The 26,534-nt window shown below is 46.3% G+C and overlaps 1 protein-coding gene across 1 annotated transcript; it reads left to right on the top strand.

The window, feature by feature from the left end:
* Nucleotides 1-266: 266 nt before the first annotated feature.
* Nucleotides 267-26,399, top strand: LOC309555992 (tyrosinase-like; the record flags this gene model as incomplete). Its single annotated transcript, XM_082258245.1, has 4 exons — nt 267-1,054; nt 13,053-13,266; nt 15,366-15,504; nt 26,219-26,399. Exons 1-4 carry the CDS (start codon nt 269-271, stop codon nt 26,397-26,399), a joined length of 1,320 nt encoding a protein of 439 aa, XP_082114371.1. The 5' UTR covers nt 267-268.
* Nucleotides 26,400-26,534: the final 135 nt, after the last annotated feature.

The raw sequence follows: 26,534 nt of genomic DNA, 5'->3' as shown, positions 1-26,534 counted from the left end.
GGTATAACCATCTCAACCATGATCCCGGTATAACCACCTCAACCATGATCGCGCTATAACCAACTCAACCATGATCCCGATATAGGAAGGGGTTAACTAATAATGCACAAATTTGGGAGCGCTGACCCCCTTCCCCCACTCTCTATACGTGATGGATGCTACAAACTATTGGTCTTTCTTTACTATTTAATATCTATTATTATCTGCTGTTAGAATATTTGTAGACTTTGCCACTCTGATAATATCTGTCCTCCACCCATAGGGCGCCATGCTGAATTTCCTCGTCTTCCTGTCTCTCTGCCTCTCTGCTGTGGACGGCCAGTTCCCACGAGTCTGCTCTACGGAAGCCGCCTTTCACACCAAGACGTGTTGTCCACTTTGGAAGGACAAAACCCCGTGCGGTTCTTTGTCAGGCCGAGGAAGATGTAGAAACTGGTCGTCTTTATATGGAAATAAGATTCCCATGAATAGCGATGATCGTCTAGACTGGCCAAGGTACTACTATGAAAATACGTGTGAGTGCCATGGAAACTACAGCGGCTTTGACTGTGGAGACTGTAAATTTGGCCATCATGGAGAGAAATGTGACCGAAAAAAAGTGGTGGTGCGGAGGGAGCTCCGGGAACTGACCTTTCTAGAGCAGAAAAGATTATTCAGTTACTTGGCTCTAGCAAAGACCACCAAATCCCGTGACTTTGTCATCCTGAGCACCGGAGACCGGTTCCACCAGCAGACTTACCGCTTTGTAGATGCCTCTCTGTATGATGTCTTTGTGTGGATGCATTATTATTCCATGAAAGCCATCCTTGTAAACGGTACATTCAACCCTAATAAAAACTTTGCCCATCAGGGACCAGCATTTCCGGGCTGGCATCGCCTAAATCTCCTCTTCCTGGAGAAACAAATTCAGCTGATGACGGGAGATGAAGATTTCGCTATTCCATACTATGACTGGCGGGGAGATAAGAACTGCTCCATCTGTACAGATGAACTGCTGGGAACCAATGATGCCCAGGGGGTCATAAACCCATATTCTCACTTCTCTTTCTGGAAGGTAAGTTGTCTGCCAACATACCTCTACTGTAATGGTGGAAGTTCAGCCAAATACTAAAGATCCGCAATCTACATAATGGACCGCTCACCAAGAAGTTCAAGCCAAGATTGCAATGACAGCACACTGCTCAAAGCCAACATGTTTCACCCACAACAGTGCTTTCTCATGGGGATAGTGGCTACTGAAGGTGAAGAAGTTTAAAGTGATTGTAAACTTCCATTTTTTTATGTCATACCAACCGGCACTGAAATGGTGTTGCCCAGAGGAGCCCCGATCCTCCTTTTCTGGGGCCCTCCTCCTCTTCTGGGGCCCTCCTGACTCCTCCTCTTCTGGGGCCCTCCTGACTCCTCCTCTTCTGCGTGTGCCACCATAGGAAGCTGCTACTATAGTGACACACGTGTGGGCTTTATCCTGAGCACGGGTCAACCCCACCCCCTGCTCCATCACCACAGGATCAATCTGCCCTGTGAGGAGGGAGAGAATGGAGAGCGCCTCTGCTCTTGGCCACAGAACTGGATGGAGATAGGGCTCAGGTAAGTGTAGGGGGGCTGGGGAGAAGGAAGGTCTTTTGCAGAGAATGAATTAGTAATAAACCTTAAGCCTTTAGAACCACTTTAAGTACTTTCAGAGAGCTAAATTAAACACAGCAATGCCCTATCCTAAAACTGACCTACAAATATTTAAACTATGGAAATTGCATGGACAAGACCAAAGTCAGAGGCACCAACATCCCTTAATAAAGAACTAAAAGAAAATGGGGGAAATATTGGACTTTTCAGGTGCATGGACACATAGGTACACAGAAATATTTAGTATAAAGTTACAAAGTTTTATTAAAATACAAAAATTGTGATTACAAGCATACTGTACAGTCATATAATGTCATTCTTCATGCTTGTTATTCAACATGTTTCGCCTATTCAGGCTTCTTCAGGAAAATGCATGGTGATGCTCCTAGCGAAGGCTACGTCCACCTATCGAAAAATGGTCTCCCAAAAGAGGATCCCTACCTCCAATTGATGAAGAGGCAAATTATTGTACAGTATGAGATGTGTCAGTCCAGGAGTGCCAACGTGCACCGTACAATAACTCCTTGCCTCTTCATTATTTGGAGGTAGGGGTCCTCTTTTGGGAGACCATTTTTCGATAGGTGGATATAGCCTTTATTGTCACACATATATAGTAAACTAATTATGTGGATATAACAATGTTTGTGTGATATTGTTTTGATTTATTTCTGTTTATTTCGCCAGTAGCATCATCACGCATTTTCCTGAAGAAGCCTAAATAGGCGAAACATGTTGAATAACATGCATGATGAATGACATTATATGACTGTACAGTATGCTTTTAATCTAAATTTTTTAAATTAAAAAAACGTTGTCATTTTATACAAAATATTTCTGTGTACTTGCATCTGAAAAGTTCCATATTTCCCCTATTTTCTTTTAGTTCTTAAAATATTTAAGGATTCATGGGAGTAATATAATAATATATTTCGCAGATGTTCTGGAGTACATGACTTAGTGGATGGGTGTGGACCAATGGCTCAGCATCTTCAATGCATCTCACTTAGAAAAAATGTTTTATTCAACATTAAAAGTGTAAACCAAAAAATAGTAACAATATAAATTAAATCTTTTCCCCATCTACATATGTTATATGGTGGAACGGAATCGCGACCCACACTGTGCTTGTGGGCTTCCGTTATTATATGTCTTCCTCCAGTCTGAACATAGATATCAGATATTCCAGTCGCCTCCCATACAGAACTAGACAGATCCTAGCTTCTAGGGAACTGGAAACTTTATTGAACAACTCACACCGAATATCTACAGCATGGACCTCCCCCTCCTGATCAGATTACCACACACAGGTCAGGTGCCTGATTACATTATCATATGCAGATGAAATTGTATATAAAAATAGAATTAACCTGAATTAATTATCTAGCCACCTGGACAGAAACAATATGTGAGGTCATTAACAATTAACAATGGGACAGACTGGCTTAACAGAATCCACATCACACCTCAATACACAGACAATAGGAAGAGACCACCAGTGACAGACTGTCCGTCTCTGACATTGAAGAACATGGAACAGAGGCCAATGTGATTGGCTCTTTCAATGAACATGTTCAGAATCAAACAGGCCAGGAATAGTCTTCATATATTTCTTGAGGGATATTGTGGATAAATATTACTGTCCCATTTGAAGTAATCCAAACCATATTCTCAGTGCCCATTAATAACTGTCCATTTCCTTGGTCACCCTGTGCCCCTAATAGACACAGGGTGACTTACACATAAGAGGGGCCTAGGGGGCAGAGAGAGGGATTTCCCAACCTCTCTAAGGTAAGCTGGGTTCCACGGGCCCCCCAACCAAAGTGACTCCCGTCATATATGGATTTGTATGTTCATACAGATTCTCAATACTTGATAGCTAATTGTTGTGAGTGGGGTGTTGAGGGATCTGTCCTGGGACCAATTCTGTTTAATTTGTTCATAAAGGATACAGAGTTGGTATGAAGAAGAGTTCAGTCTCGGTATTTGCAGATGATGCGAAGCTAAGCAGGGTAATAACTGCACAGCATGATATTGTGTATTGCTAGGTGGAGAACCTCTGGGGGAATCTAGGATGGAGAAAGATCTGGGGGTCCTAGTAGAAGACAGACCTATGCCAGTAAATTGTTAGCATGCCTTAAAAAGGGGATTTACTGAAACAAATAAATCTATAATTCTCCCACTCTACAAGACTCTGGTCCGGCCACATCTGGAGTATTCCGTCCAGTTCTGGGCACCGGTCCTCAGGAAGGATGTGCTGGAACTGGAAAGAGTCCAGAGAAGGGCAACAACTCCACAAAGGGGACCTCAGTTATGGGGAAAGGCTACACACATTAGACTCATTTTTCCCTGGAGAAGAGATGCTTGAAAGGAGATATGATATCAATATATAAATATATAAATGCTGATTCCAGCGTAGGGAGAAGAATGCTCAGTTTCATAGGACATGGGGGTCACTCAACGAGGTTGGATGAGAAACGGTTTAACCTTAAACTGCATAAGGGGTTCTTTACTGTTGGAACAGCAAGGATGTAGAACTCCCTTCCACAATTGGTGGTATCAGAAGGAAGTGTTACCGATATAAAAAGTCTCTTAGCATAACCAATATACAGGGATATGGGAAGTGAATGCACTCACACAGATTGAACTGGATGGACTGATGTCTTTATTCAACCTCAATAACTAAATGTAACTAAATACAATTGGTAATTATTCAAACATAGTATGAGAAGGCCACTGATTAGAAATGGGGGATATAGAGGGGGGAGGGGGGAATAGAATCCCCCTATTCACAATAATATATGAAATCCACTCAAAATAAATCCACTTTGAGATCCGAGTATCCAATTTAAATATCCAGAAGACCTAATAAAGAGAACCGGTCTCCCCCTCTCACAGGACAGCCTACATTTTCAATCATTTGAACCCTCAAGGTGTCTGATTGAGAACCCCCGTCATTGCACAAAACGATTGGCCACATTTGTCTTTTTACGTATTCTGATATTAGAGAGATGGCGGTGCATGTGGTCACATGGTCTTCTGCTGGTTCCGCCCACTTATTGTTTATTGCCTGTAATGCACGATGACATAAATGACAAATCTCATCTGGCATTACCAAGTTGTCTCATTTCTGAGACTCCACCATTCACATAAGATTGGATAACCAGCATCTCCCAGCAAACCACAACTTCAACAACCAGTAGCACTGACTTATACATGCCTGTCCCCAGTATCGGACATTTGGCAGATTTAATCAATGGTGTTCTTCAACCATTGGTAAGAAATAGGGATCGACCAATTATTGGCAAAGCCGATATATTGAGGGCCAATATGCACTTTCCCCGATATATCGGAATCGGAGGTGACCGATATTGGCAATATTTCGGGAAAGTGCTGTACCGGAGTGATGGCTGCAGCTAGAGGCATCTCCCCGGTACTGGTGTCCATAGCTGATGGTCAGCTGTCATTACAAGGAGCGGGAGGGGACTCCCTCCCGCCGCCTTCTGCGGCTCAACCGGGTCTCCCGTCCCACCGGTAGACCCAGGCAACCATCCTGCATATTAAAAAAGAATAGCGCGCAAATGCAAAAGAAATTACTACCAAATCTGAAGAGAGTCCATAAATAAAAATGGGGGTTTGGTCCCACCATATGGCCATATCGTGCTCAAGCCCACTACTGCGTCAAAGTACCCCATTATCAGTGGGTCCTACACTATCCATGAAAAAGAGATGAATCCAGCCTTTCTAACCCTTGGAGACAACACTCCTTGCTGGGAAAAATGTGCAAATGCACTACAGGGGACTCCTCCTATATCCATTTGATACATGGGTATGCTCCCCCAAATTTTTTGCCTGTTTATTATGTATTCGGTCTGACCAGACTATCGAGGTTGAGCAGCCCTCCCCACCCCCCACATACACCTGTACTCAATCAGTGTCCACCATCAAATGGATATAGGAGGAGTCCCCTGTAGTGCATTTGCACATTTTTCCCAGCAAGGAGTGTTGTCTCCAAGGGTTAGAAGGGCTGGATTCATCTCTTTTTCATGGATAGTGTAGGACCCACTGATAATGGGGTACTTTGACGCAGTAGTGGGCTTGAGCACGATATGGCCATATGGTGGGACCAAACCCCCATTTTTATTTATGGACTCTCTTCAGATTTGGTAGTTATTTCTTTTGCATTTGCGCGCTATTCTTTTTAATATACATGTCTTTTGGTTCATAGCTGCAGCAGCTTTGGAAATACATGGGTATGCTCCCCCAAATTTTTTGCCTGTTTATTAACCATCCTGCATGGCCGCCAAAGAGAAGACCCGATCAAAGCCACATCTGGCTCTCATCGGGTCTACATGTAAAAACCCGGAAGTGATGTCATGACACTACTGGGTACTGGCGGCGCTACATTCAAAAAATGACAGCATTCAAAACAGCCAAACTTGGCATTTTGAATGTTTTTATGTGCAGAGGAGGGGTTTGAGGTCTTTTAGACCCCCAGATCCTTCCACAAGAGTACCTGTAAGAAAAAAAAACATAAAAAGAAAAAAAATATCGGCAGCTGATACCGATATGCATTGACCAAAATATCAGTATGGGTATCAGCAATAAAAAAACTATATCGATCGATCACTAGTAAGAAATCCGACATCATACCTACAGGACACCCAACATATCATCCAGAAACCTGACATTAAATGATGGGATGCCCAATAAAAATGGTTTCCATGTAACATTGTGTCACTATCTCCCCACCCACTATATCCCCTGACCTAGGCTTGGAAGCCATTAGGTATCATTTGGATCTCTATATGAAATATTAAATTTGAGTCCTTCAACGTTTTGCTACGGCGCAATTATTTTTTGTATGTTAATGGATTCTATCCTCAGGAACTCAGTGCTGCTATGGGAGCGAAGGTCACACCTATTCATACCGACCTCTATTGGTGAGGGGAGCACCAGGTCTACAGAGATGTGAATCCCGAGAGGAAGGGTGAGGGGAGCACCAGGTCTACAGAGATGTGAATCTAGAGAGAAAGGGTGAGGGGAGCACCAGGTCTACAGAGATGTGAATCCAGAGAGGAAGGGTGAGGGGAGCACCAGGTCTACAGAGATGTGAATCCCGAGAGGAAGGGTGAGGGGAGCACCATGTCTACAGAGATGTGAATCCCAAGAGGAAGGGTGAGGGGAGCACCATGTCTACAGAGATGTGAATCCAGATAGGAAGGGTGAGGGGAGCACCATGTCTACAGAGATGTGAATCCAGAGAGGAAGGGTGAGGGGAGCACCAGGTCTACAGAGATGTGAATCCCGAGAGGAAGGGTGAGGGGAGCACCATGTCTACAGAGATGTGAATCCAGAGAGGAAGGGTGAGGGGAGCACCAGGTCTACAGAGATGTGATTTCAGAGAGGAAGGGTGAGGGGAGCACCAGGTCTACAGAGATGTGAATCCCGAGAGGAAGGGTGAGGGGAGCACCATGTCTACAGAGATGTGAATCCCAAGAGGAAGGGTGAGGGGAGCACCATGTCTACAGAGATGTGAATCCAGATAGGAAGGGTGAGGGGAGCACCAGGTCTACAGAGATGTGAATCCAGAGAGGAAGGGTGAGGGGAGCACCAGGTCTACAGAGATGTGAATCCAGAGAGGAAGGGTGAGGGGAGCACCAGGTCTACAGAGATGTGAATCCAGAGAGGAAGGGTGAGGGGAGCACCATGTCTACAGAGATGTGAATCCATAGAGGAAGGGTGAGGGGAGCACCATGTCTACAGAGATGTGAATCCATAGAGGAAGGGTGAGGGGAGCACCATGTCTACAGAGATGTGAATCCATAGAGGAAGGGTGAGGGGAGCACCATGTCTACAGAGATGTGAATCCATAGAGGAAGGGTGAGGGGAGCACCATGTCTACAGAGAGGAAGGCAATTCAACAGTTTTTTTTCCATTATATTGAGGACCTCATTATTCTAGTAGACCAGGACTTACCGTTGTTGGGGTTCCTGGGATACTTCAATCACAAGGAATGTAATTTGAGGTTTACAGGAATATACCAAATGAAAAACATGAATTATTTGAATATCACTCTAATGGGATTGGTGGGGGACCATAAAATCAGTATATTAGAATCTCCCTATGTATCAAAATAATAAAAAAGCCGCGCTTGGCCTCAAACACAAAAACATATAAAATCAAAAAACTACATAAATTGCATGGACAAGACCAAAGTCAAAGTCAGAGACACCAACATCCCTTAATAAAGAACTAAAAGAAAATGGGGGAAATATGGGACTTTTCAGGTGCATGGACACATAGGTACACAGAAATATTTAGTATTAAGTTACAAAGTTTTATTTAAATGCAAACATTGTGATTACAAGCATACTGTACAGTCATATAATGTCATTCGTCATGCTTGTTATTCAACATGTTTCACCTATTCAGGCTTCTTCAGGAAAATGCATGGTGATGCTCCTATCGAAGGCGACGTCCACCTATTGAAAAATCGTCTCCCAAAAGAGGATCCCTACCTCCAATTGATGAAGAGGCAAATTATTGTACAGTAGGAGATGTGTCTGTCCAGGAGTGCCAACGTGCACCGTACAATAACTCCTTGCCTCTTCATTATTTGGAGGTAGGGGTCCTCTTTTGGGAGACCATTTTTCGATAGGTGGATATAGCCTTTATTGTCACACATATATGGTAAACTAATTATGTGGATATAACAATGTTTGTGTGATATTGTTTTGATTTATTTCTGTTTATTTCGCCAGTAGCATCATCACGCATTTTCCTGAAGAAGCCTAAATAGGCGAAACATGTTGAAGAACATGCATGATGAATGACATTATATGACTGTACAGTATGCTTATAATCTAAATTTTTTAAATTAAAAAAACATTGTCATTTTATACAAAATATTTCTGTGTACTTGCATCTGAAAAGTTCCATATTTCCCCTATTTTCTTTTAGTTCTTAAAATATTTAAGGATGCATGGGAGTAATATAATAATTGAGAATATTGAGGACCTCATTATCATTATTCTAGTAGACCAGGACTTACCATTGGGGGGGTTCCTGGAATACTTCAATCACAAGGAATGTAATTTGAGGTTTATAGGAATAGACCAAATGAAAAAATGAATTATTTGAATATCACTCTAATGGGATTGGTGGAGGACCATAAATCAGTATATTAGAATCTCAATATGTATCAAAATAATAAAAAAGCCGCGCTTGGCTTCAAACACAAAAACATATAAAATTAAAAAACTAAAAAAATCCCTGAATAGTAAGGAACTCCAGATAATGAATAAATAAGGAGCGCTGTAAATTGATGATCACAAAACGAAACAATGAAATGTAAAATATGTATCGACTGACACAGAGGAGCCCATTCACCACAGGGGAAGCCAATTCAGGGGTCCTGCGATCGCTCCCCGTGGAGACAGAACGGCGGTCTGTAAATGTAAACACGGCACACCGATATTCTGTCAGTGATGAACACAGGGATTCTCTTATTAAGAAACACAGATCTCTGTGTTCATGCAGCAAGCCCATCCCCCCTACAGTTAGAAAACGGTATTATTATAAGTGTAAACACAGAACCCACAGTAGACAATAGGTGAGTAAATCAGCATAATTACAATGTGTGGAAGACAGGTGGTTGAGCTGATGATATTCGCATCTGCTATGAGTCTGACTGTGCGGAGCAGTCCCCTATTGGCAATAGGCAGCTAGGCCTTTAACATGGATCCTAGGCCTGGAGTCCCAGAGTCTTCATATATTTCTGAGATATTGTTGATAAATATTACTGTCCCATTTGAGTAATCCAAACCATATTCTCAGTGTCCATTACGTCCATCATTTTATTGGTCACCCTGTGCCCCTGTGACAGGACTCACTTTGGTTGGGGGGGCCCATGGAACACAGCTTACATTAGAGAGGTTGGGAAATTCCTCTCTCAGCTCCCTAGGCCCCTCTTATGTGTAAGTCACCCTGTGTCTATTAGGGACACAGGGTGACCAAGATAATGATGGACTTAATGGACACTGAGAATATGGTTTGGATTACTCAAATGGAAGAGTAATATTTATCAACATTATACCTGAAGGAATATATGAAGACCCTGGGACTCTAGGCCTAGGATCCCTGTTAAGGCCTAGCTGCCTATTGCCAATAGGGGACTGCTCTGCAGAGTCAGACTCATAGCAGATGCTAATATCATCAGCTCAGCCACCTGTCTTCCACACATTGTAATTATGCTGATTTACTCACCTATTGTCTACTGTGGGTTCTGTGTTTACACTTATAAAATGTGTCATTTTGTATTTTGTTTTAGCCTTGTTGCGGACAGTCTGGTCTTCCCAGCTGGCTTAGGTGCGTTGAGTTAATTAGCATGTGAATGATAACCTTGACTAGATGGGATTAGCCATGAGTCAGCTGTACCTCGTTATCTCACCATTGTGTGATGTTTTGGGTAAATATTTGGCTCATTGTTCATGTAGTGACTGACATACTTCTCATGTGTATAAAAGTCTGTTTCTTCTGCAATAAAAGGTGGTTATTCCAGATCCATACAAGCTAAGCTGTCGGTTAGTTTTCTTTGGGTGCGGCTGTAATATCTGATATCTATATACAGACTGGAGGAAGCCGTATACTGATGGAAGCACACAAGCACAGTGTGGGTCGCGGTTCCGTTACATTTATACATTTTATACATGATTGCACTATTAGCCTTTTCCATTACTTTATATATCACCGGATGTGACTAACAGGAGTGAGGAGACACACGAGACGGATTTTATTTCCTGAAGCCGGCTGACAAGTAAGGACTCACCCATATCATATGATCTCTGGGTGGGATGACTTCTCCTGGTAGGCGGCTCATCATACACACATAGCATGGGGGATTCATGTGGAAATAATCGATCATTTACCAGCATTTGGTTGGAACTGCATGTGGGAAGTTGGATTCATTTCTATTGTTCTATTTTTTTCCTTCTTTTTTATCTGACGTGTGATTAGATCCGTGGAAGATCATTTATTATCATTATTTCTGACTCACCTTCTCCTGGTGGACACATTTCTCTCCCATCCCCGCACTTTATCTATGGAGTTCCTTCTGATGGAACGTCTTTTCTGTACATTGAGGTCTCTTCAGTTTTCTGAGTTTTGTCTTCTTATTGTAGAAGATGTTACAGATCTCTTATATAGATACATATTTCACATTTCATTCTTTAGTTTTTGTGATCCTCAATTATCAGCACCCCCAGGGATTGATTTACTAATGGCAAATCCGCTGTGCACTACAAGTGCAATCATTATAATATGAGGGGAGGATCTGCTCATTTCTATCATCCAATAAGGTGCAAGCTAAAATGCTGTATTTTATTTTCCTTGCATGTCCCCGTCAGATCTATTCATCAACTGCTCTTCCAAATGCCCTTGCAGTGCACAGAGGATTTGCCTTTAGTAAATAACCCACCTTATTTATTCACATACACTATATTGTCAAAAGTATTGGGACGCCGGCCTTTACACACACATGACCTTTTATGACATCCCAGTCTTAGTCCGTAGGGTTCAATATTGAGTTGGCTCCACCCTTTGCAGCTATAACAGCTTCAACTCTTCTGGGAAGGCCGTCCACAAGGTTTAGGAGTGTCTATGGGAATGTTTGACCATTCTTCCAGAAGCACATTTGTGAAGCCAGGCTCTGATGTTGGACGAGAAGGCCTAGCTCTGAGTCTCTGCTCTAATTCATCCCAAAGGAGATATTACCGTTTATTGGAAGGAGATGTGCGGGTGAGGGGTGTTTTATAGTTAGGACACCCTCGCTGGGAAATATCCTCTCACCCAGTCTGTCCCAATTGGATAAATGACAGAAAGGAGGTGGCTGAACACTACAGGGATGGATAAGTGTGGTGCCCCTGTTCAAGTTATAGCTTGCTGGGAGATCCTCGTTATCCGATCATATGTGATTGGTGGAGTCCATGAAATTGGACAGCTTGGTAACCGGCAGGCCGGACATTTCACATTACAGGCAATATACAATATGGAGGCAGAACCACCAGAAGATGAGTGACCGACTCTACAATATCAGAAGATAAATGTGACCAATCATGTTGTGGGATGGTTATTGATTGGACACCTTTAGGGTTCTCCCATTAGTTGGTGACAGGTTCTATTTATTAGCCAGGAGAGAGAGAGGTGTTGTGGATATTTAAAATGGATTCTTGGATCCTACAGAGGATTCATTTTGAGTGGATGTCACCCATTATTATAAATAGGTGGATTCCATTTCCTCTTTCTCCTCCCCTTTCTCTTTTGCCCCTCCCCTTCCATTCCCCTCCTCCCTTTTTTTCCTTTCCTTCTCTGGGGTGGGGTATTGCTGTGTCTAATTATGTATTCTGAGAGAACTTCCTCCCCTTCTGTAGCCACTCTCCCCATGATTAAGCCCTGTTGTGTGTGAAACATGTTGGGGGTGTGGCTTTTGGTTGAAGTGGGTGGTGTCATTGCCGTAAACCCTGACCGGAGCAGAACGTCCTCGGTGGATTACATTATTTGGATGGTGGATTACAGTGGAGGAAAAGGCGGACTCTGGGGCCTTGGCGCCCGTCTGATTGGAGGAAATCCAGGAGGATACAGGCTGGTCTGTGAATGGTAAAAGACAAGGCTGGGACAAGGGGAGGGCAGGGGGGGGCCGCTGCCCTGGGCACTGTGGTATCATGTGAGGTGGGGGGCACCACAAGGAGGTTGGGGGGAGGGGATTTGTGTTGGGAGGGGGACTTTTGGTGGGTTTGTACTAGAAATGGTAATATAGTGGGGGAAGGAGATTTGTGCTAGAAGGGGAATTGTTTTTTGGATGGGGGGATTTGTGCTAGGATGGGGGATTGGGGAGAATTTGTGCTAGGGTGGGGGGATTTGGAGTGGGGGGAGAAGATTTGTGCTCAGAAGGGAAATTTTAGGGGTAAACGATTTGTACTAGGAGGGGAGAGTTTATTTTACAGGTGGGGGGGGAGTGTTTATTCTGGGGGCATTTGGGGAATGGGAGAATTTAAGCTGGGGGGATTGGAGGGGCAAAGATTCATGCTGGGAAGGGGATTTTTAGCAGGAGGTGGATTTTTATTGGGAGGGGGAGGAATTTATGATTAGCAGATTAGTGCTCAGTTTTTTTTCTTGGGGGGTGGGGGGGTGGGGGTTGTCTTGTCCAGTTATGGATACAAGGAAATCATGAATACGTTCTATAAAACGTTGTCTGACCTCTTTTCCTCCAATCTGTATCTCTGGGAAATCTTGTCTACGAATTGAAGAGGGTGGAAAGCTCAGCACCCAAGGACTGAAATGGGGCGATCGTTTGGGATTGTGATAAGAAATGCTTATGTTGAAATTTTTCCATTTATAACTATTTTATGAAATCTCCGGAACTTTCCTTCTAGGCAATCTGCAGCGGATTTAATTTCCCCGATGAATATTGTCCATTGGCTGATTATGAACAGAAAATGGAGAGAATCCATAGGAAGCCCGGAGCTACACCCTACGCTCCCAATCTGCCCTCCTTCCAGGATGTAGAGAACACCCTGAAACTCAGCAGCTTCGACACCCCACCATACAATGAGACTTCCCTACTCAGCTTCAGGAATGCCCTGGAAGGTGAGTTTATCTGATTATTGTAATAAATGTCGAATTAAAAACCCTACTAGCAAAATAAACACGTGGTTAGGGCACCAAGGGAGGGCCTAGGGTGGGGCACCAAAGGAGGGCCTAGGGTTAGGGATCCAAAGGAGGGCCAAGAGTTAGGGCACTAAGGGAGGGCTTAGGGTTAAGGTACCAAGGGAGGGCTTAGGTTTAGGGCACCTAGGGAGGGTTTAGGGTTAGGGCATCAAGGGAGGGCTTAGGGTTAGGGCACCAAGGGAGGGCCTAGGGTTTGGGCACCAAGGGAGGGCTTAGGGTTAGGGCACCTAGGGAGGGTTTAGCATTAGGGCATCAAGGGAGGGCTTAGGGTTAGGGCACCTAGGGAGGGCCTAGGGTTTGGGCACCAATGGAGGGCTTAGGGTTTGGGCACCTAGGGAGGGCTTAGGGTTAGGGCACCAAGGTATGGCTTAGGGTTAGGGCACCAAGGTATGGCTTAGGGTTAGGGCACCTAGGGAGGGCTTAGGGTTAGGGCACCAAGGTATGGCTTAGGGTTAGGGCACCTAGGGAGGGCTTAGGGTTATGGCTCCTAAGGGAGGCCTTAGGATTAGGGCACCCAAGGGAGAGCTTAGGGTTAGGGCACCAAGGGAGGGCTTAGGGTATAGGGCACCAAGGGAGGGCTTAGAGCACCAAGGGAGGGCTTAGGGTTAGGGCACCTAGGGAGGGCTTAGGGTTAGGGGCACCAAGAGAGGGCTTAGGGTTTGGGGACCTAGGGAGGGCTTAGGGTTAGGGCACCAAGGGAGGGCTTAGGGTTAGGGCACCAAGGAAAGGCTAAGGGTTAGGGCACCAAGGGAGGGCTTAGGGTTAGGGCAACAAAGGAGGGCATAGGGTTAGGGCACCAAGGAAAGGCTTAGGGTTAGGGCAACAAAGGAGGGCCTAGGGTTAGGGCACCAAGGGAGGGCGTAGGGTTAGGGCACCGAGGAAAGGCTTAGGGTTAGGGCACCAAGGGAGGGCTTAGGTTTAGGGCACCAAGGGGGGACTTAGGGTTAGGGCACCAAAGAGCATTTCCTCTAGCTATTTAAAAAAGCGCACTTTTCCTTTTTACTGTTCGCCCTGATCTGACTGACCCTGCCCTCCTCTTCTACAGACGTATACTGTATATACCAAGATCCAACTCTCATGACCTCCATTGTTTATTTACACCCCCCACCATAAGTTCTTTCTTATGCAGGTGCATTATCACCCCAAAGACCTCTATGAGGCTCAATCTACCTTAAGGAGTCACTTGTGTGGAGCTATTGTGTTCTGCCGGGGGGGTGAGGGGAGCTGTTCCGGCTAGTACAACACATAGTGATCATTGCTAGCGGATATAGCAAAAAGGAATAATTACACGAAAAATCAAACCGACTGGTGGTACCCAAGTCGATAGGGTTAGACAAAGACCATAAGCTTCTAAGGTTTGTCTACCATAGGCTTACTTTTAGCTGAAACTCCAAGGTTTCTCAGAGGCTTGTCTACCTTGGGGTTAGGTTTATATGAAACACATTGACTTCTATGGGGCTCATCTGCCTTAGGGCTAGGGTTAGATGAAACCCGTAGACTTCTTTGGATCTCTACTGTTCCAGGAAGAGTTCTTGCAGCATGGAATGTAGATAAACAGAGGCCATGGCAGTCAGATATCAGTAAGTATTCAGTAAGTCTGTGATGGGGGAGGCTGGGATCTGAGGGGTGGCACCATTGTTGGGCTGTGCTTTTGGCATTGGTTGCCTATATTCTAAACCCTGTACAGTGGGGGAGCATGCTATTTGTTTCAGACACCTGATTGTGTTTCTGTGAAGACATCCCTTTATTTTAGGAGTATTGCATGATCTCTGTGATTGGCTGTCACTGTGGTCACATGATCAGGATCACGCTGGCTCACAATCATAAATAGAGACCAGGTGTGGTCTGTGACAGCACTGAAACCTTGGCCACCATAGACGAATATGTGTGGAGTTTTGGCCTTAAAGCCCACCCTCTTTGTTGCCGTATAAATGCGTTATTTGGGTGGCAAGAGGTTAATAATGGTAAAAATAATTTTGACCCGTGAGGAGGTAATTATGGTACTCTTTCTCTTTCAGGGTTTTTGTCACCAGATGGGGTGACATTGAGAAGAAGCATGCACAACCTGATCCACATATATCTAGGAGGCACCATGTCTCAGATCCCCATCTCCAGCAATGACCCCATCTTCATCTTTCATCACAGCTTTGTTGATAAGTAAGATTGAATTGCCCCATTCTTGTATGATGTACACTTTCCTCTAGTAGTAAATATTATTGTTATACAGCATTTATAAATCACCAGCAGTTTGCACAGCGCTTCATAAAATAAACGGAGACAATACAGTTACAATACAATTCAATACAAAAGAGTTAGGAGGGTCTTGTTCCTCAGAGCTTACAATCTACAAGGGATGAGCAAGTAGAATGTAATAACTGTGAGGGATGAGCTGATGCAGGCAGTAACAGTTCAGTTTTTAGGTGGAGGGGGGATACTGTGATGGACTGCCTAGAACGCATCCCAGGGGCTTCTGCAAAGTTGCAGCTTCCTCCACTCTGTAACCAGGAACCAGGTATTATAGCTGAATATTGAACCCAAGAACTAGACGACATTAGCTTAGGAGTAGGGTTGAGCGGACACCTAGATGTCCGTTTTCGGCGGGTTCGGCCGAACTTTAAAAAAAAGTCTGGGTCCGTGTCCCGGACTTTTACCGAACTTTTCCCGGACACCGAACCCCATTGAAGTCAATGGGGACCCGAACTTTAAGGCACTAAAATGGCTCTAAAACACCAATGGAAAGGGCTAGAGTGCTGCAAATGGTAGCAAAACGTAGTTAAGAGCATGGCAAGTGCTCTGCAAACAAATGTGGATAGGGAAATAACTTAAAACAACAAAAAAAAAACAGAAAAATAAAACAATGTTCTTCTTCATCTCTGAAGGACGAGGCCCATATGGAGTAGGAGGGAGGTTGAGGTGGTGGTGGATGTGGCGGTGTCATAGGCGTGCGCACAGGGTGTGCCGGGTGTACCTGGGCACACCCTAATCACCTAGGGCACATAGCATTATCGCTCTATTTGCCAGTGAGGAGATGGGAAAGATCTCCCTCGCACCTGCTCTGCTCTATTTCTCTTTGCCAGCAGGGAGAGTAATGTATCGGGGCCATGTACATGTAGGCAAACACATGCATGTGTATTTCAACTTTGGGGTGCACACCCTAATGCAATAGGTTGCGCACACCTATGGGCGGTGTAGGTGGAAGCGGCGGTGGAGGAGGACCAGGGCCGGATTAAGAGCATCATGGTCTTGGTGCTGAGGATTTTGAAGGGCCTTAAGGGCCGTGCCTTGGCATGCACCCAGAGGAGGAAGGGTGCAGCCATGCATGCCTAATTCAACATGGGATGCTGTCTCTGAAGCCCATAAACACATCCATGCATCGGCAACTGTCCCTCCTTTCAGGCCTTCGCGCTGTGTGGGGAGGTTCTGAGGGTGCTGCCTGGGGAAGCGAGCATAGAAGCCAGACTTCTGTGTTTACAAGTGACAGAAGAGCGGTCACAGTGAATATGGTCAACCCGGGGCCTATATAAAAGGTAGGGGCCTGGAGCTGCAGCTCCAATAGCCCCTACGTTAATCTGGCCCTGAGGAGGAGGACGAGGTAGCCAACACTGCTTCTTTTCACAAATTTTAAATGAGGGTACACCCCAAAAGAGTGAGAAAGAGCACAAAATGGAACAATGGGTGGGTAAGGTCGGTATCCATTGCTATTCTGCACAAGGTACGGAAAAGTCCCGTGGGATCCATGCCTGGTTCATTTTAATGAACGTGAGCTTGTCCACATTGTCTCTGGACAGGCGGCTGCGCTTGTCTGTTATAACGCCCCCAGCCGTGCTAAATACCCGTTCAGATAATACACTGGCTGCAGGGCACGCCAGCACCTCCAAGGCGTAAAGGGCAAGCTCAGGCCATGTGCCCAATTTGGAGACCCAGAAGTTGAAGGGGGCAGACCCCTCATTCACTACATGTAGGCGTGTGCACACATACTGCTCCACCATGTTGGTGAAATGCTGCCTCCTGCTAAGACGTTCCATCTGAGCTGCTGGTGCTGCTGTTTGTTGTGGAGTGCTGACAAAGCTTTTCCACATTTCGGCCATGCTAACCCTGCCTTCTGAGGTGCTGGCGGTGCCCTGGTTGCGTTGGCGACCTCCTCCTCCTCCTCCTCCTCCTCCTCTGCCTTGTGCTTCCACTGCGGCCCCGCTGTCAGGTGGGAATGCCAGCAGCATCGCATGTACCAGCGTGCGCTTGTACTCGCGCATCTTGCGATCGCGCTCCAGTGAGTGAATTAAGGACGGTACGTTGTCCTTGTAACGGGGATCCAGCAGCGTGGCCACCCAGTAATCAGCACAAGTTAGAATGTGGGCAACTCGGCGGTCGTTGTGGAGACACTGCAGCATGTAATCGCTCATGTGTGCCAGGCTGCCCAGAGGCGACGAAAGGCTGTCCTCTGTGGGAGGTGTATCGTCCGTGTCCTCTGTATCCCCCCAGCCACGCACCAGTGATGGCCATGAGCTGGCCTGGGTGCCACCCTGCTGTGAACATGGTTCCATCTCCTCCTCCAGCTCCTCCTCCAGCTCCTCCTCCTCCTCATCCTCCAGAACTGTGCCCCTGCTGGACAATTGTGTCCCTGGCATTTGTGTGTGCAGGAACCCACCCTCGGAGCCCCTTGCGAATGACTGCCCTGAAAGCCTTTGAAATGTTACCTCTTCATCCTCCTCCTCCTCATCCTGTGCCACATCCTCTTCCATCATCGCCCGAATTGTTTTTTCAAGGAGGCATAGAAGTGAGATAGTTAAGCTGAGAACGGCGTCATTGCCACTGGCCATGTTGGTGGAGTACTCAAAACAGCGTAACAAGGCACACAGGTCTCGCATGGAGGCCCAGTTATTGGTGGTGAAGTGGTGCTGTTCCGCAGAGCGACTCACGCGTGCGTGCTGCAGCTGAAACTCCACTATGGCCTGCTGCTGCTCGCACAGTCTTTCCAGCATGTGCAAGGTGGAGTTCCACCTTGTGGGCACGTCACATGAGGCGGTGAGCGGGAAGGCCGAAGTTACGCTGCAGCGCTGCCAGGCGAGCAGCAGCAGGGTGAGAACGCCGAAAGTGCGCACAGACGGCCCGCACTTTCTGCAGCAGCTCTGACATATCGGGGTAGTTTTTAAGGAACCTCTGCACCACCAAATTCAGCACATGCGCCAGGCAAGGGATGTGTGTCAAACCGGCTAGGCCCAGAGCTGCTATGAGATTTCGCCCGTTATTGCACACCACCAGGCCGGGCTTGAGGCTCACTGGCAGCAACCACTCATTTGTCTGCTGTTCCATGCTCCTCCACAACTCCTGCGCGGTGTGTGGTTTGTCCCCCAAACAGGCAAGTTGTAAAACTGCCTGCTGTCGTTTAGCCCTGGCCGTGCTGAAGTTGGTGGTGAAGGTATTACGCTGTCCGGATGAGGAGGAGGTAGAGGATGAGGTAGCGGAGTAGGATGAGTTAGGAACAGGAGGCAAACTGAAGCGCCCTGCAATCCTCGGTGGTGGAAGGACATGCGCCAAATTGCTATCCGCCTCAGGCCCATCCGCCACTGCATTTACCCAGTGTGCCGTTAGGGAGATATAACGCCCCTGACCGTGCTTACTGGTCCACGTATCGGTAGTTAGGTGGACCATGGCACAGATGGCGTTGCGCAGTGCACACCTGATTTTTTCCCCCACTTGGTTGTGCAGGGAAGGGATGGCTTGCCTGGAAAAGTAGTGGTGGCTGGGCACGGCGTACTGTGGGACAGCCACCGACATAAGCTTTTTAAAACTGGGCGTCTCCACCAGACGGAATGACAGCATTTCAAAGGCCAATAATTGTGAAATGCTGGCATTCAGGGCCAGGGATCGCGGGTGGGTAGGGGGGTACTTCCTCTTCCTCTCAAGTGTTTGGGAGATGGAAAGCTGAACACTTCCACGGGACATTGTGGAGATGGTTGTTGGTGACCCAGGTGGTGGTGTTGCTGACAGATCGTCTGTTTGCGGGGTGGCAGGTGCCGGTATGACTACAGAGGTGGCTGGAGCGGCCGAGACTGCAGCAGAAGAGGAAGCAGGATGAGCCAGAGACGTTTCTTGGTTTTGAAGGTGTGTACTCCACTGCAGCTCGTGCTTTGCACTTAGATGCCTGATCATGCAGGTTGTGCTCAGGTTGAGAAGGTTTATGCCTCGCTTCAGGCTCTGATTGCACAGGGTGCAAACCACTCGTGTCCTGTCATCAGCACATTTTCTAAAGAACTTCCACGCTAGAGAACTCTTTTGAGCTGACTTTGGTGCGCTCGTTCCCTTGCTGCGTTGGGCAGTAGCAGGCGTAGTGTCTAGGGCACGGCCGCTCCGCTTCTGCACCCTGCTCCCTCTTCTGTGTGCTGGTGGCTCTGTGCAACCACCGCCTCTTCCTCCAAACTACTCAGGTCACCTGCATGACCTTCATTCCATGTGGGGTCGAGGACCTCATCGTCCTCCACATCATCTTCCACCCAGTCTTCACCCCTGCCCTCCCTGTCAGTCTCCACAATGCTGAACGCCACAGCAGTTGGCACCTGCGTTTCGTCATCATCGGAGACGTGCTGTGATGGTCCTTCCATGTACTCATCTTGAGAAATAAGTGGTTGGGCATCGCTGCACTCAATCTCTTCCACTTCTGGGGCAGGGCTAGGTGGATGGCCCTGGGAAACCCTGCTGACAGAGTCATCAAAAAGAAGAAGAGACTGCTGTATGGCTTGGGGCTCAGACTGCTTGCCTGATTTGCAAGGGGGTGAGGTGAAAGACGGTTGGACATTGGCTGCAGGTGCCAACTCTGACCTTTCTGCAGTAGACTGGGTGGGAGACAATGTGAAGGAACTGGAGGCACTGTCAGCAGCAAACCAATCTACTATCGCCTCTCTGTGTTCTGGCCTCATCACTTCTAGAGGCGTATGATGCCCTACCAAATACTGCTGCAGGTTCTGTCGCCTACTAACACTTGAGGAAGGTGTTTCACTTGTGCGTGTAGCTGGCACAGATCGACCACGTCCTCTCCTTGCAACAGGAGCTCTACCAGCAGCACCACGACCCAGGCCACGGCCCTTATTTGACGGTCTCCTCATATTTCTGAAATTTAAGATCTTGCCCTAGAAAGGTCTTTATTGAATAGCAGAACAAAACAACAACAGTATCGCACAGGTGTATCTCACAGTCAAATATGCAAACTATGCCGCAATTTAATGTTTTTTACACCAAAAGGGTGTGTATTGAATAGCGGAATAGGATAAAAAACTGTGTATCTCACGTACAAACACAGACTAGGCCTGATTAAATTTTTTCCTACCCTAAAGGGAGGATGAGGAAGAGGAGTATGGAACAGGCAGCACCCTCAAATCTTCAGAAGTATGAGATGAACCCCAAAAACTTGGAAAGGTGGATCTCACACGTACCGACACAGACTATTCCGCAATTTAATTGAGCCACAAAGGTTTTTATTGAATAGCGGAATAGGAAATATGATCAAAAAAAAGTGTATGTTTTTCACACGTACAGAAGCACACTAGGCCCCAATTACTATTGTTTGTACCCCTAAAAGGATGGATGAGGAGGAGGAGGATGAAACCCTCAAATCTTCAGAAGTATGAGATTGTGTTCACTGTACCCCACAAAGATTGTGTTCACTGCACCCCACAAAGATTGTGTTCACTGTACCCCACAAAGATTTTGTTCACTGCACCCCACAAGGATTGTCTTCACTGCACCCCACAAGGATTGTCTTCACTGCACCCCACAAAGATTGTGTTCACTGTAATCCACAAAGATTGTGTTCACTGTACCCCCCAAAGATTTTGTTCACTGCACCCCACAAAGATTGTGTTCACTGTACCCCACAAAGATTTTGTTCACTGCACCCCACAAGGATTGTCTTCACTGCACCCCACAAGGATTGTCTTCACTGCACCCCACAAAGATTGTGTTCACTGTACCCCACAAAGATTGTGCTCACTGTACCCCCCAAAGATTTTGTTCACTGCACCCCACAAGGATTGTCTTCACTGCACCCCACAAGGATTGTCTTCACTGCACCCCACAAAGATTGTGTTCACTGTACCCCACAAAGATTGTGTTCACTGCACCCCAAAAGGATTGTCTTCACTGCACCCCACAAAGATTGTGTTCACTGTACCCCACAAGGATTGTCTTCACTGCACCCCACAAGGATTGTCTTCACTGCACCCCACAAAGATTGTGTTCACTGTACCCCACAAAGATTGTGTTCACTGCACCACAAAAGGATTGTCTTCACTGCACCCCACAAAGATTGTGTTCACTGTACCCCACAAAGATTGTGTTCACTGTACCCCCCAAAGATTTTGTTCACTGCACCCCACAAGGATTGTCTTCACTGCACCCCACAAGGATTGTCTTCACTGCACCCCACAAAGATTGTGTTCACTGTACCCCACAAAGATTGTGTTCACTGTACCCCCCAAAGATTTTGTTCACTGCACCCCACAAGGATTGTCTTCACTGCACCCCACAAGGATTGTCTTCACTGCACCCCACAAAGATTGTGTTCACTGTACCCCACAAAGATTTTGTTCACTGTATCCCACAAAGATTGTGTTCACTGTACCCCACAAAGATTTTGTTCACTGCACCCCACAAAGATTGTGTTCACTGCACCCCAAAAGGATTGTCTTCACTGCACCCCACAAAGATTGTGTTCACTGTACCCCACAAGGATTGTCTTCACTGCACCCCACAAGGATTGTCTTCACTGCACCCCACAAAGATTGTGTTCACTGTACCCCACAAAGATTGTGTTCACTGTACCCCCCAAAGATTGTGTTCACTGTACCCCACAAAGATTGTGTTCACTGCACCCCAAAAGGATTGTCTTCACTGCACCCCACAAAGATTGTGTTCACTGTACCCCACAAGGATTGTCTTCACTGTACCCCACAAGGATTGTCTTCACTGCACCCCACAAAGATTGTGTTCACTGTACCCCACAAAGATTTTGTTCACTGCACCCCAAAAGGATTGTGTTCACTGCACCCCAAAAAGATTGTGTTCACTGCAGCCCACACACAGAAAAATGGATGTGGATCACTGACACCTGCCTATCTCCTATCCCACACCACACAGCAATATCGATTGTAGTTTGTAGAACACACTGACCCTACACCGACAACTCGCCCTGCTTAAACACTCCGACCTGACCCTAAATTCTATCCGGACACCAATTAGTTTTCCCTGCCTGTCTTTCCCTAATCAGCAGCCAGCACGTATGTGTGCTCTGTCCCTGAGCTAAGCAGCAGAATGACGCCGCTGCGGCTGCCTCGAACTTATAAAGACTTGGTCACATGCTTCAGACGGCCAATCACAGCTACTCATACATTTGCAGGCATGGCTGGGATAGCTTAAGGCACACCAGTTAAACGATTGTTGATTGGCTGTTGAAAGCCCGCCATGAAAAGAGCGCCAAAACATGCAAAACCCGGAAATAAAACGACCGAACACGGATTTTTTACCCGAACATACAGTAAAGTGTCCGTGTCCGTGTTCGGGTAACAAAAATCCAATTATTCGGTACGAACACGAATAATACAGTCCGTGTTCGCTCAACACTACTTAGGAGCAAACTGGAACTGACTTCTTATTGTGAATTCACACAGAATATATACCACAGAAAATCAGGTAAGAGCCTGATCATGTTATCCTAAACAATGTAAAACTGTAAACAGTAATATCAGTACATCTAATGAACAGCTAGCATGAACAGTAAGCTAATTTACATAAACATATAACATCCCACAATAGTTAAGTAACGAGGCGAAGTGGACACAATACTAGCAGACAGACAGAAACAATAGGTGACTCAATTACCAATGGGGATTCACAACTAGGAGGCACAGGATGGGGAAATAATACCATGGGATAAAGACACCTTAATAAACAGATTATAGCAGGAGACCCCAGCATCAGGTTGGATTGAGCTGATTATATTAACATCTATTTTGAGTCTACATGAAGGGGTGAAGCAGTCAATGCTGGTTTGGGCACAGTGGCCCCAAATCTGTATCCAGATCCAAGGTTCTCAGAGTCTGTGTGTTTCGGGGAGACAGACTTGAATACAAAGCATAACCACTCCAAGGGTCCCCCAGGCACACACCAAGGCCTCCTGTTTACAGTATAAGATAATGAGATCAGGCTCCCCTGATCTGGTGTACTATATATTCTGTGTATTTTCAATAAACAGTCCCAGTTTGCATCTAAGCTAGTGCTGTATAGTCCTTGGTGCTCAGCTATAATATCTGGTTCCTGGGTCCAAACTGGAGGAAGCTGTATACTGATGGAAGCACCCAAGCTGGGTGCATGACGGCTTCATCACAGGGGGCCAGTGGAGGGATTGGCAGAGAGGTTTAGAGGACACTGAAAACAGGCCAGTGAAAGGCTTAGTAGAGAGGGGTGGAGGACACTGAATGGAGACCAGTGGGGGGATTGGCAGAGAGGGGTGGAGGACACTGAATGGAGGCCAGTGGAGAGATTGACAGAGAGGGGTGGAGGACACTGAATGGAATCTAGTGGATAGATTAGCAGAGAGGGATTGAGGACACTGAATGGAGGCCAGTGGAGGGGGATTAGCAGAGAGGAGTGGAGGACACTGAGTGGATGCCAGTGGAGGGATTGGAAGAAAGGGGCGAGGAGACTGAATGGAAGCCAGTGGAGGGATTGGCAGAGAGGGGTGGGGGACACTTAATGGAAGCCAGTGGAGAGTTTAGTAGAGGAGGGTGGAGGACACTGAATGTAGAGCGGGGCCTAGGGTTAGTAAGAGTACCGGGTAAAGGTCCTCCTCCTAAACCTAAAACTTTGGGACAGTCCACAAAGCCAAAGCTCCTTAGGGTTGAAGGTATCGGATCCCAGCTTGGGGAAGCTCCTTTCAGCCTCTAAGACCGTCACCAACAACCTCTTCTTCCCTCTGCTTTGGCAGTTGCAGGTCCCCCGACTAACTTTAACCCTCTAGGACAGTCCACAATTCCTAATCCTAACCCTATAGGACAGTCCACAAGTCCTAATCCTAACCCTATAGGACAGTCCACAATTCCTTATCCTAACCCTATAGGACAGTCCACAATTCCTAATCCTAACCCTATAGGACAGTCCACAATTCCTAATCCTAACCCTATAGGACAGTCCACAATTCCTAATCCTAACCCTATAGGACAGTCCACAAATCCTAATCCTAACCCTATAGGACAGACCACAAGTCCTAACCCTAACCCTCATCCTATGGGATAGTCCACAAATCCTAATCCTAACCCTATGGAGCAGTCCACAAGTCCTAATCCTAACCCTCTCCGTATGGGACAGTCCACAAGTCCTAATCCTAACCCTATAGGACAGTCCACAAGTCCTAATCCTAACCCTATAGGACAGTCCACAAGTCTTAACATTAACCCTCACCCTATGGGATAGTCCACAAGTCCTAACCTTCACCCTATGGGACAGTCCACAATTCCTAATCCTAACCCTATAGGACAGACCACAAGTCCTAATCCTAACCCTATAGGACAGACCACAATTCCTAACCCTCACCGTATGGGACAGTCTACAGGTCCTAACCCTCACCTTATAGGACAGTTCCCAACTCCTAACTCTTCAAGCCTATAGGACAGACAAAACAGAGGTATGGAGAGAACAAGGATCCCCCCAGGGAATGAGTCAACTAGGGACAACGTTGTGAGAATTAAACAGAAATTAGCTTTATTAGGCACGTGTGCCAGTGCAAAATAGCAAGATCAGTGTAAATGGGTGTGGCATAGCATACATAAAATCAAATTTAAAAACATGATAACATCCAGTAATTGAACATCAACCCGGGTTGAATATGAAGACTACAAGTGGCAATAATTGGTGAGAATATCAGGTATTCGGCTGCAACAGCCAGATGAAAGGTGGTAGGTATCAAGCAGTCCCAAAGCCAGAAATCAGTCAGAGCTGTACTGACAATAAAAAGCTAAGCAATATAGGACAGTCCACAAGTCCTAATCTTTACCCTATAGGACAGTCCACAAGTCCTAACCCTAACCCTTACCCTATGGGACAGTCTGAAGGTCCTAACCCTCACCTTATAGGACAGTTCACAACTCCTAACCCGCACTATATGGGGCAGTCCACAAGTCCTAACTTCATCCCTATAGGAGAGTCCACAAGTCCTAACTCTAACCCTATAGGACAGTCCACAAGCCAGAACACCTTAGTGCTAGGGTTACCAGATCCCAACTTCCGAAGGCCCACTCCAGACTGTAAGACCAGAGCCCACAGCCTCTTCTCCCCTGTTCTCTGTGGTCACCATCCCCCTACTAACCCTAACTCTATGGGTCAGTACACAATTCTAACCCGAACGCTAACACTATAGGACAGTCCATAAGCCGGTACACGTTAGAGTTACCTGATCCCAGGTATGCAGGATCCCGCCATACTGTAAGACCAGTTCCCTCTTCTCCCATGTGCTGTGGAGGTTGCAGGTCCTCTGATATCATCAAGTACAACACAGGGCCCATAGCTCTGCATTAGAAATAAGGACACCATGAGACCAGAGCATAGGAAAGAATGGGTATCAGGTAAGTGAAACGGCTTTATAGGGTACTCTAGACATAAAGGAACTTCTAAGTCTTGCAGTGTGTTGGAGCCCCAATGCTATGGAGGAATGTTGTGTTCCCCAGAAAAGAGCTTTACATTACAGTTATGTTCTTTGTGGTTTCATCCAAGATTTTACAATGGTGGTCTGTAGGAGTGGGGGTTGTGTGTCTGAGAATTATTATAATGACTCTGATGTGGCTTTGATGGTCATTTCTACTTTATAATAATAATTTACATTCTTCAGAATCTTTGATGCTTGGGTCGCCAGATACGATGCATCTCCGAGTTCATATCCTGACAACAGTGAGATCGGCCACGGCCCAGATGACTGCTCCACGCCATTTTTCCCGTGTTTTAAAAATCGAGATCTTGTCCGCAGGTCGATGACTTTTGGGTATCAGTATTCCTCCTTCCCGCTGAAATAGCATGGAGAAGATTGGGGGAAGATTGGGGGAAGATTGGGAGAAGATTGGACCCAGCCAGTTCCTCTACAGAAATGATTCGGATAGTGCAAATGTGAAGAGTGATCTATGAGGACTCTTCTTCCATACTATCAGTTG

Source organism: Pelophylax lessonae (assembly GCF_965119305.1).
Source record: "Pelophylax lessonae genome assembly, chromosome: 5".
In the NCBI taxonomy this organism is placed as follows: domain Eukaryota; kingdom Metazoa; phylum Chordata; class Amphibia; order Anura; family Ranidae; genus Pelophylax; species Pelophylax lessonae.
The sequence above is the reverse complement of the archived record's forward strand: the minus strand, read 5'-3'. Positions and strand labels throughout refer to the sequence as shown.